Source organism: Eleutherodactylus coqui, chromosome 1, assembly GCF_035609145.1.
Source record: "Eleutherodactylus coqui strain aEleCoq1 chromosome 1, aEleCoq1.hap1, whole genome shotgun sequence".
Classification (NCBI taxonomy): Eukaryota; Metazoa; Chordata; class Amphibia; order Anura; family Eleutherodactylidae; genus Eleutherodactylus; species Eleutherodactylus coqui.
In genome coordinates, this window is record NC_089837.1 from 148,541,693 (window position 1) to 148,554,337 (window position 12,645).

The 12,645-nt window shown below is 43.1% G+C and overlaps 1 protein-coding gene across 1 annotated transcript in view; it reads right to left on the reverse strand.

The window, feature by feature from the left end:
- MCF2L2 (MCF.2 cell line derived transforming sequence-like 2) overlaps positions 1-12,645 on the reverse strand; it is a 275,394-nt gene that overhangs the window by 78,026 nt on the left and 184,723 nt on the right. Inside the window, exon 18 of the mRNA XM_066605412.1 lies at positions 1,251-1,366. Within this exon, the coding sequence (XP_066461509.1) occupies positions 1,251-1,366 (116 nt within the window). The remainder of the gene's footprint in view (positions 1-1,250; positions 1,367-12,645) is intronic.

Genomic DNA, 12,645 nt, shown 5'->3' on the forward strand with positions numbered 1-12,645 from the left:
GGATGCTCCGGCTTTGCTGTGGCCACCGCTGTCCTCCCCTCTCCAGCTGCAGCATTCCTGGCCCTTTGCTGCACAGCGCACTCCTCCCTGCTCCTGCTGGACAGTCCCCAGCCCTCTGCTACCTGCTTCTCTTCTGCTGTCCCTGGCCCTCTGCTGGCAGCTCCTGTTTTGCAGTGGCCGCCCGTCTGCTGGACCCGTGCTGCTGTGCTGTCTCCATGCCTCTGCTCAGGGCTGCAATGGTAGATTACTCGGCCCTCTGCTCCCAGCTCCTTGTCTTTTCATCAGCAGGCGTTGTACGCAGGTCTTCCACATGACCAGAGCTACGCTACTTCTAAGGTGTCTTCAGCGTATGTTAACGCTGGTATGTCATGCTTCTGTCCTTCACGCCGGTAGCAGCAGATCCACGCTAGTGTGTATTCATTGTTGGCCGCCATGAATGCTTACTAACCATTCACGGCGGGCAACAATCAATAGACAATGTGCTGCTAGAACCTTTGACAAGTCACCCAATGGGGAGCTAGGGATATGATAGGGGTGTTTCTTCTGTCAAACCCCTAGCTTCCTCGTGGCGTCAAGATACACTAATACGAGCCCCCCTTACCCCACAATGGCCCCCCCATCTCTTGTGCAAGGAGAAAGAAAAAAAAAATAGTCCTCAAATTTTAAACAAGACCCCTTACTGTCCAAATTTTCTTGTTATAGTAGCATTTCTTAAATTTCATAACCCTATACATGTCTTTTCCATTTTTGTATTCCACAGGGTTGTTTACAACACCAATTGTGAATATTAACCCTTTCCAATCCACTGTCTGATATCTAAAGACATTATGATTTAAGGCTGTACAGCTCCGATGTTGGAAGACGTCCGTCGGAGTTCTCTTACTGTATATTGTTAGCCTCTCTGCTGTCGGAGCCTACCCAATGTGTCACCTCATGCAGTACTGGCTTTAGCCAGCAGATAGCGCTGTTTTATAATGGAAGAAAAAGAGTAAGACCCCCTAGGAAAACCAGGATACAAATTGGATTGGAAAGGGTTAACCAACCATGGCAAAATAATGTTTGCAAGATCCTGTTTCTACATCTCTTAACTAACATAACCGTATTGAAACACACAATATTGCAATAAAATCTTCTATAAATCACATGGTGCCCCATTTTGCAAGTCTCTCTTCCGAAGAAAATCACAAATTAGCGATTAACAATAAATTCATGTTTTTTAGTCCCATCATTTTCAATGCCATCATATATACCTTTTATGAAACTCATAGATTTCAGGCAGGTTTCCAAACAGGACATCTTTGCTGTTTTGTAATACCACAGGAATCAAAGGATTCATTTCAGGATTGTCCAGTGATGATGCATAGCCCTGCAGCCGAAAACACATGTGATAGAATGTATTAATACATTTTTTAAACAATCTATATTTAATAGTTTGCATCCAAAGGCCTTCAACTAAGAAGCTGTGTTTTAGGGTGAATGCAGAGGGCCGGGTCGGGATTCCCTGCAGTGACCTGCGACTTATCTTTTCGGCGTCTTCGCTCTGCTCTGCGGATGTGCCGGCTGGCGCACAGCCGCAGATGCGCAGTGCAGAGCCGGCCTGTCAGCGATGACGCTGCAGTGCGAGCCTCTGTGAGGCCCGCACTGAAATAGGACATGCCGCGATTTTTCCGCGATAAAAATGGCGGCTGTCTGCATGGGATTGCTTAAATCAATGCAATCCTATGACAGCGTACAACAGCAGAAATTCCGCGAGAAATGTTGCCATGGAATTTCTGCCCATGTGCATTCGAGTAATGTGCCTTAGCGAGTACGCTCGCTCATCTCTAGCTGCGAACACCTTTGTCACGTTTTGTTTTTCTAGTAGTGATAAGGCAATCTTAATAAAGGACATTGCACCCACACACATAATAACTCATAAACCGCTGTACCTAATGAGCTGCAATAATAAATTAAATGGGTTGTACCAAGATTTCCCCGTTTCCACAGTATAGGCCATAACTTGCTGAATGGTGGGGGTCTCACTACTGGTACCTTCACCGATCTGAAGAAGAGGGGTCATGTGTTCCCACATGGGATTGCTGAGATAATCGAACGGCAAGCGCTCAGGTATTTCCATCGGCCCCATTAAACTAAACGGAGCGAAAGCTTGGCCAGCACTACATTCAATCTGACATTAACTGTGGGGGAAAAAGCAACCCCCACAGTGACAGGCAGAGGAGAACCTAGGACCTCATTCGTGAGAGTGGCGGGGGGTGGGGTGGTTGGCTCAGCAGTGAAGCCCCCACTGAACAGGAAGTTATCCCCTGTTATGTGAATAGGGTGTAACTTGAAATCTTGCTCCAACCTCTTTAATGAGCAACCATTATATATGTTTTTGTATTCACCTTTGATGTTTTAGATGTAGACTACACTTTTCTATCCTCCTAAAGTCCTGAAAATGAACAGAAGCATCAAGACAGACCAAAGTAGCTTCCATTTCACACATTACAGCCTATGGTTCTGTCTAGGGTGAGGTCTCCCAAAGTGTGCTCCGATGAAGGATTTCTTCCTGGGTGACAGAATTCCAGGCTGCAGTGTATATACGCCTCACCTGGTCGTGTGAATGCGTGAGAAAACGCGAGATTTAGCCGTGACTTGGTCGTGGCTTTCTCCCGTTCTTCGGCCGCGATACGGCTGGCTGGAAAACATATTGCCCATGTGGAAGAAGCCTAAAGGTGTGAAATGGAAACCCCTTGGTCTATGTATTTAAGAAAGTGTCTGTTCGTTCTCAGTAATTTAGGAGGATAGGAAAGTGCAGTCTAAGGGCTCTTACCCATTTGCGCTTTTTAACGCTGCGATATCGCTGCGTTTTTTAACGCAAATGTCAATGGGACTTTCTAATGTTAAAAACGCATCGCAAGTTTGTGCTTTGCGATTTTTGTGCGACGCAGCCTGGAATTCTGTCACCCGGGTGGGTAAGCACCCTAACCATAAAACATCAAATGTGGTCATAAACACATAGTGATTGCTCATTAACCACTTCTCGCCCCATGACGTATATTTACTCATATATATACATCCTGGGAGGGAAGAAATTTGTATAGATGGGTTGCGGCCTCTGGTTCTGCCATGGCTTTCAGTGTAAATGAATAATACATTGATAATACAGTGATAATACATTGCAGTACAGAAGAATTGCAGTCAGGGGCGCCCCTATCATGAGGCGACCTGAGACTGATGCCTCAGTCAGCAGTCTGCAGGACCGCAGAGGGGGGGGGGGGGGGGGGGGATTGCCACCTGGCTGCTAATTATTTTTTACCAGCCATTAATGGCCTATAAAAAAATAACTGCAAGCTGTGAATAGACTGGGCAGCAACCCAACAAGTGGTGCACTCATCAAGCCTGCAGCTCTAGTTAGTCGCCAGCTGCCATTGCTGTAATGCCCTACCTCTCCAGCTGGCATCTACATTCCTGTACGCAGAAACCAAGGGAGGAGTCAAGGGTCACAGCAGTGGTGGCCACTGGAGCTGCAGGCTGAGTAAGTGAATTGCTTGTCAGGATGCTGCAAAGCCAGAAGCTAATAAGGGGGACACAATTACTGCTGGCACCACTATAGGGTACATTATTGCTACTGGGCCCATTATGAGTGTCAGTATTATTACTGGGGTCACTATTAATACTGGGCCACTCTGGGGGGCACTATTACTACTGGGGCCACTCTTGGGGGCACTATTACTACTGGGGCTAGTCTAGGGGACACTATTACTACTTGGGACGCTCTGGTGGACACTATAACAACTGGGGACACTATGAGGGACACTATTACAACTGGGCCAGTCTAGGGGACACTATTACAACACTATGCAGATTTTTTCAGCAGCGTGTAGATGAGATCTGTTTAAAGCTCATACAATCCACTGTTAATGAAAATGTTAGAGATCTGCCTTATCATACTCTAATAGTACTTATTATGACAGAAATGTATAGTGCAGCAAGATTGTTTACAGTTTGGATGTGTGGATCATTTTCACATTGACAGAAAATTCTTGTTAAGGTGGGCATGTCAGCATGATATTGATTCTCTAGTTTCTTAGTGAGCAATGGGCAAAATGTGTCAAGAAAAAAAAAAGAAGAGCTGCAGACGTTATCCCTAATAAACAATCTGACCACCGCTTTTATTTTGCTTTTATACTTGAGGCTGTGTGTCCTGACCTCATTCAAGAATTGACACCAGTCCCTGTGTGAGTGTGCATAGTGGGCTTCCTGTGAGTCACCCTGTGTGGGTGGAAGGAGCCAGGACTCACTAACCACTGAAAAGCACTGAATTGGCTTAAGACTTGTAATACAGCATTTACAAAGAATTATTATGTGAGCATTTTCAAGTACTGAGAGTTCACTGTTGTTGCTATGTATACATATATACCGTGTTTCCCTGAAAATAGATCCTACACCGACAGTAAGACCTACCGGGTTGTGGGGGGAGGCTTAAAATATAGGGCCTCCCCTGAAAATAAGACCTAGCTATCACACCCCCCCCCCAAAAAACAATACTCACCTGGTCCGCGACGTCCCGATGGTCTCCGGCGGCGCTGCGGAAAACTGCTGAGTCCTCCCCATCTGCTATCTCAGCTTTTGCTGGTGACGGGGCTTTTAATACCCTGCCTCCAGCAAAGCGAGTGCTGTCATTGGCTAACTGAGCGCCAGCAGGCAATCACAGCCGGCACTCGATGAGCCGATCACAGCCATTCAGTGAATGACATCACTGAATGGCTGTGATTGGCTCATCAAGCACCGGCTGTGATTGGCTGATGGCGCTCGATTAGCCAATCACAGCGCTCACTTTGCTGGAGGCAGGGTATTCAAAGCCCTGTCACCAAGAAGAAGCTCAGCTATGAGACGAGGAGAACGCAGTTTACCGCAGTGCCGCTGAAGGCCATCGGGATGCGCCAGACCAGGTGAGTATAAGGCACCCCCCCCCCTCGAAAATAAGACACTGTGCCCTTTTTGGGGCAAAAATTAACATAAGACAGTGTCTTATTTTCGGGGAAACACGGTATATACACACACATACAAAAACAGCTAGCAACGTAGGACAGACAATGGTACCGTAACAAGGCAAATGTTACTAGGATACTCCATTATAACTATACGAGGAGGCCCATAACAGAATATATATACATCGATGGTCAGTTCACACTTGGTAAAACGTAATGACTGTGTAGTAACAGCTGTTGTGAATCGTCTTATTTCTCCCCTCATTTGAAATTGTAACTTTTTCTGTGCTGCAATTGAAGATGCAGAACAAAACATTTTTTAGCTAATGAAAACTGATGTTACAAATATACTGTACAGCGCTTTTGGAAAGTATTCAGATCGTTTCACTTTTTACATTTTGTTGCGTTGTGCAAATTAAAAAAAATTGCTTGTCAAAGCCGCTGAAAAACACCCCGACAGCATGATGCAGCCACCACAAGGCTTCACTGTAGGCAGGATATTGGGCAGGTGATCAGCAGTGCCTGGTTTCCTCCAGACATAACGCTTAGAATTGAGGCCAACAGCTCAATTTGTTTCATCAGAGCAGAGAATCTTGTTTCTCACAGTCTGAGAGTCCTTTAGGTGCTTTTTGGCAAACTCATGTGTCTTTTGGGTCATTCCGTGTCAGTTCAACCAAGGCTCCCGGTCGACCATCTCAGATTTCAATGAAACTTTGCACAAATATAGACCCTGACCCTAAACTAAGATAGCCAGAATATTAGGCTTCAAAGTGCATTGGTTCACGAGCTACAGGTCTTAATCTAGGGGGTTGTCATGTGATTACAGCGCGCAACCTGAAAAAAGTGGCGATTTCAATCCATTGCCAAGCCAGTTCCAATGACTCTAGAGCAATGAAACTTCACACACTAGGAGAACTTTTGGTGCTGAATCCAGCTAAGCTACTTAGACTGCCACTCTTATCATCATTCTGCCACCATTGCATGTCAAAGTAGCTGAAAAAGTCTATCGCGCAAAATAAAACTCATATTTTAAGCAGTAATAACTCATAATCAATGCAATCCAACTCAGCTCTGAATTTATCAATGTGTACTCCATAGAAATGTTTCTCATTATTCCCATTATGGACCCAAAAGGATGCATAGCTCTTAAGATACAATGAGTCAAAAATGGCAAAAAACACTTTTTTGCTAATTTTTCCCTTTTTCAAAGGCGAAAATCGGAATGTACTCCATTTTTATTTTTTTTCATTTTTGTTCTATTTGGAAGAGAATTTTTTGCTCTACAAGATTCGATGTTTTTCATTTTGTTCCCAGACCTTCTAGATGGGAAAATATCAATGCCTGTGAAGGGCCTATGCACTCGCGGAGGTCAAATAATAAAATAAGTGTACGTTTTGCATGGATGTATAATTAGTTTAGAAATCATGAGAAGGTAAATTATTTTTGGAATGAGACAACTTTTTGTGCTCAAGAAACTTATGTGATCAAAAATTGCATGGCGAGTTCAGGTGAGCCACAAGCTTTGGCCTAAGATGGTCAGAATATCATTGAGTGTTGCATAATGATTGTGGTATATTACAGTGATCACTGGGCTTATTTAGCACTCTATCCAGATTGGATACTAAGATTATCTAAGGCTAGCATTTGTGTAATAATTAACTAGTTATTTATTACACAAATGCTAGCCTTAGATAATCTTAGTATCCAATCTGGATAGAGTGCTAAATAAGCCCAGTGATCACTGTAATATACCACAATCATTATGCAACACTCAATGATATTCTGACCATCTTAGGCCAAAGCTTGTGGCTCACCTGAACCCGCCATGCAATTTTTGATCACATAACTAGTTATTTATTACACAAATGCTAGCCTTAGATAATCTTAGTATCCAATATGGATAGAGTGCTAAATAAGCCCAGTGATCACTGTAATATACCACAATCATTATGCAACACTCAATGATATTCTGACCATCTTAGGCCAAAGCTTGTGGCTCACCTGAACTCGCCATGCAATCTTTGATCACATAAGTTTCTTGAGCACAAAAAGTTGTCTCATTCCAAAAATAATTTACCTTCTCATGATTTCTAAACTAATTATACATCCATGCAAAACTTACACTTATTTTATTATTTGACCTCCGTGAGTGCATAGGACCTTCACAGGCATTGATATTTTCCCATCTAGAAGGTCTGGGAACAAAATGAAAAACATTGAATCTTGTAGAGCAAAAAATTCTCTTCCAAATAGAACAAAAATGAAAAGAAAAAAAAATGGAGTACATTCCGATTTTCGCCTTTGAAAAAGGGAAAAATTAGCAAAAAAGTGTTTTTTGCCATTTTTGACTCATTGTATCTTAAGAGCTATGCATCCTTTTGGGTCCATAATGGGAATAATGAGAAACATTTCTATGGAGTACACATTGATAAATTCAGAGCTGAGTTGGATTGCATTGATTATGAGTTATTACTGCTTAAAATATGAGTTTTATTTTGCGCGATAGAATTTTTCAGCTACTTTGACATGCAATGGTGGCAGAATGATGATAAGAGTGGCAGTCTGAGTAGCTTAGCTGGATTCAGCACCAAAGGTTCTCCTAGTGTGTGAAGTTTCATTGCTCTAGAGTCATTGGAACTGGCTTGGCAATGGATTGAAATCGCCACTTTTTTCAGGTTGTGCGCTGTAATCACATGACAACCCCCTAGATTAAGACCTGTAGCTCGTGAACCAATGCACTTTGAAGCCTAATATTCTGTCTATCTTAGTTTAGGGTCAGGGTCTATCTTTGTGCAAAGTTTCATTAAAATCTAAGATGGTCGACCGGGAGCCTTGGTTGAACTGACACGGAATGACCCTTTTACTGAGGAGAGGCTTCTTCCCGGCCACTCTGCCATAAAGCCCAAGTTGGTGGAGGCTGCAGTGATGGTTGACCTTCTACAAGTTCCTCCTATCTGCACACAGCATCTTTGGAGCTCAGCCAGAGTGACCATTGGGTTCTTGGTCAGCTCTCTAACCAAGGCTCTTCTCCCTGATTACTTGGTTTGGTGGGTCGGACAGTTCTAGGAAGAGTCCTGGTTATTCCAAACCTCTTCCATTTAAGTGTTATGGAGGCCGCTGCGCTCTTGGGAACTTTCAGTGCAGCTGAAATGTTTTTGTAGCCTTCTCTAGATCTGTTATGACACACAATCCTGTCTCTGAGCTCTAGCGGCAGTTCTTTCCTCTTCAGGCCTTGAGATTGGCTCTGATATACATTGTGAGAACTTGTATAGACAGGACTGTGTCTTTAAAAATGTTGTCCAATCAACTGAATTTACCTCAGATGCACTCCAAACGAGGTGTGAAAACATCTCTGACAGAACAGAACAATGTTGAAAATTGTTACCTCGTTTTGCTACATGAAGAGAATAATAAAAACGGTTTGGATGAGTATTCATGTTGTTTCAACAGAAGAAGAAACGATCCAGCAACACTCAAATTAACCCCCTCAGGGGAGGAGGAAAAAAATGCAAGCCACAAATGAGTCAGAGCCTCCAGATTCAATAGACAATCCAAAGTAATGCAAAGAGTGGCAGCATGCAGGGATTAAGTAAAATCCTAAAAGATCCTTATTGTTCCATGTTCATTCCATAGAACTGTAATTGTTCTTGCTGCAGCAAAATCATTGAAGGGGATACCTTCCATCACCCTTATACAGGCACACGCTACACAATCAGGGCTTATTCAGACGACCGTATATTGACCGGGTTTTCACGCCCAGTCGATATATGGCATCTCTCTCTGCAGGGGGGGGGGGGGAGGCTGGAAGAGTCAGGAGCAGTGCTCTGAGCTCCCGCCCCCTCTCTGTCTCCTCTCCACCCCCTCTCCGCCCCTCTGCACTATTTGCAATGAAATGAGGCAGGATGGGGGTTGGGCTAAATTCCAGTGGGGAATTAGCTCCTCCCCTCATTAAATATGTAATCTGTAGGTTTTTTAAGAGTTTATTTGTGCGTATATATATATATATATATATATATATATTCTATATGCTGTCCGTCAGGACGATCATGTGACCATTTTGGATCACAAGTTTGAGCCACATGATCACCTAAGGGTTTTTCTCTGCGTTGCCGTCTCTATGGTGATGGTGCAGGCACAGATGCCAAGCGAGCTATCCACTGGCAGTACCGCGAGATCTGAACGGTTAGACGTTGCATGCACGTTGAAGAGATGGGGACGCCGCGGCTGATTTCATTAGCAGGAGGAGTCTTCAGTCCCTGCCTCGGTACAACATATGTTCATACAGAGTTGTCTATGATGATGTGATGCATACATGCCCCTGATTATCGTTAGGGTCTGATTAATGTATTGTGGGTGTGTATCTGTTGGTGATTTGTGGGTTTGCACCTAGGGGATGTTATTTAAGCATTTTCCGTGTATGTGGAGGGTAGCTTGAAAAAGGCTCCTTGTGGGCCGAAACGTTGCCTGCCTTCTTGTTTTATGGAATGAACATGGAACAATAAAGATCTTTAAGGATTTTACTTAATCCCTGCATGCTGCCACTCTTTGCATTACTTTAGATTATCCATGTTGTTTCAGGACACCAAGAGAAAATAAGCAATGGAATTGTATGGACTCTTGCAGGTTGTTTGGTATTGAGTATTACGCAGTGCTAAAAGCTAATTGATTTCTATTGGGCCACTCATACCAGCATGTCCTATTTTGGTGTGTAATACACACCAATATAGGCTACGGGGATTTAACACACTGCGTATTAAACATGTGCATAATTCGCAATGCCCATATGCCTGTGTGAATGATCCCATCCAGAGATTTCAGCTGACAAAAATATCCAGAATAATCCAAATGAAACTGGACATTTCATAGAGCACTGGCACCTGGATAAAACGTCACGTGTGATGCAAGCCGAAATCATGTCAGATCTCTGAGAACGAGCCGCTGCTCCCCGACTGTTCTGCACTATTCCATGCAGTATACATCTTTACAAATAAAGTATAGCAATGAGATGTGAGGAGTGCAGTGTTGTTTATTTCTCTTCCAGATATTTCATAGAGCGCTGTAAGATGGAAGACCTGAGATTTAGGGCTCTTTTACACTGAATGATAATCCTTCAGATTCTTGCTGGATCTTGGGACTCAGAACAATAATCATTCAGTATGAATGTCGGCAGCGACTGAATTACGAATAATGATTTGCTTGTTGTTCCGTTTCTGCAGCCATAAAAATCAATTTGCGACCGGCCTGTGTAAGCAGGATGTCATTTATCTATAAACGAAGGACGCTTTAGGTGAATCGAGGCGGGCGGCCAAAGCAATCTCCGGCCCGTTCTGTCTCCATTCAGTAGCACAGGAGTGATTATCGCTTGGACAGCTGTCAAACACTGCAGTGCCCCACAGTAATCCCATAGGACACTAAGGAAGTGACTCTTGTCTTAACCCATGGACCCTTCAGACATGTCAGATTATGGATTTTTGATGGATTATTACTAGAGATGAGCGAGCACGCTCGGATAAGGCAGTTACTCGAACGAGACTTGCTCTTCTCGAGTAACTGCATTCTCGTCCGAGCAGGCTCGTGGGGGGAGAGAGAGAGATCTTTCTCCACCCCCCCCCCCCCCGCTTCCCCCCGCCGCCCCTCGAGCCTGCTCGGACGAGAATGCAGTTACTCAAGAAGAGCAAGGCTCGCTCGAGTAACTGCCTTATCCGAGTGTGCTCGCTCATCTCTAATTATTACCTAAAACATAATCACATGACCTGTTGCTTTAGCTGCCTTATTAACACGATTTCATATGCTGTAACATATGCACACATCATCATATCCCATTGCAGTTCCACCGAACCAAACACAGATCATCTTATGGATATGTAAATATACAAGTGTTTCGGCACATAGGGGGAACTTACTTTGAGGGTTTATTTCACTCATTTTTCCTGGAAGTAACATTGTTATTTTAAACATATTTATCAAAATGTTACACAATTTTGATAAACTTGTTCCATCTTTAAATGTCTAGAGCTGTAGAGTCACTTATTACACCCACGCAACTACTGGAGAGGGATTGAAAATAATTTTGCAACTTTTTAAAAAGTCGAGCAACCACTTTTCACTCCACTTTTAACCCCTAATGCTCCATGACGTCATAAAGTAAGGTCTTGGAGGTTAGGGCTTTGTATGGAGTGAGATTGGGGTCTATCCAGGTCTATACAATGCAGGTATTGGCTGTCTTTGACAGCTGACACACACCTGCAACAGCCACAATCGGCACTCATGCCGATTGCAGCTGCTAACCCTTTAAATGCTGACGTCAATTCTGATAGCAGCATTTAAACACCCCGATCAGAGGTTTTGTTTTTTTCAAGTAGTACAGCTAAGAAAACTTTGTACATTTTGTATTATCATGTCGTTTTTGCTACAGTGTGTATGCTGTAGGAACAAGACTGTCCAAAAGATGGTGGAATTGCGTTTTTAAGTACATGGGTACATAAAACAGGACCATTGAAAAATACTAATTTTCTCACAAAAAAAAGCCCTCAGACAGATATATTGATGGATAAATAAGAGTTATAATTTTTTTTAAAAGTCGGGAAGGTAAAACCAAAAATGGAAAAAAATAAATAAATAAAGGACTGTGTCCTTTAAGGGTTTAAAGACTGGCGTGCATGGCGCAAATGGCTCTAATTTCTGCTGCAAATTGTTAATAAATATGTCCTAAAGCGAAAAAAGGCACAAATACATTGATAAATAAATGTTAGACAATGTTTGTATTTTGGTGTATGTTAAAGTGAATTTTCCAGGACTCTATGGCCATGGAATGTTATGAAATTTAAAAAAAAATGACATACTTATTTCAGTGGCTCTCGTAAAGTGCTGAAGCCCCGGTCCTTGCCATTCTAAACCAAGAAGGAGTTGAGTCACTGCGCACATAATTGCTCAGCCAATCACAGGCTTCAGCGGTCATTCTGCCATAACTGTTGAAGCCTGTCATTGGCAATGCAGTCACGTGCAGAATGAAGGGTACGTGACTGAAGCCAACTTCTTCTGGGATCAGAGCAGGGGGGATTCTTTGGGGAGTCCCAGAAAACCAATTTAAATGATGAGATAAAACTAAGGAAACCTTCCATTGTTTGTCTCACAAATTATGCTGGGTATCCAATTCTCTAATAACAGTAAAGACCCATTTACACGTAAAGATGATCACTCAAAATTCTTTCAAAAGATAGCTTGAATTACAGTTTTGAGCAATCATTTTGCATAGCTACTAATGGGCACTAATGCCTATTAGTAGCTTATTAGCTTTATTTGCGTGTGAGGCTCCTTTCGCTGTATGCAGATAACAGCGGGTAGTCTGTTATCTGCATACAGCTCCACTGTTCTCTCAACAATGTTATCAGCGCTCCCGTTGAAAATCACAATGTGCGGTCCCTGCTATCAGCTAGCCGGCCGAATGATGGTTTTTATGCTGGACTAAAAATCATTGTTCGGCCGAAAAGCAAACAATAGTAGCAATAACACGCAACAATTATTGCTCAAAATACATTGTTTAAACGAATTTTGAGCAATAATTGTTGCATGTAAATGGAGCTTAAGAAAGAAGGAAACTGGACCTGGATGACAGCAGAACGAACACATCATATGGATGAAAGTTGAAGACTATTAGTAGGGGTGATGACAG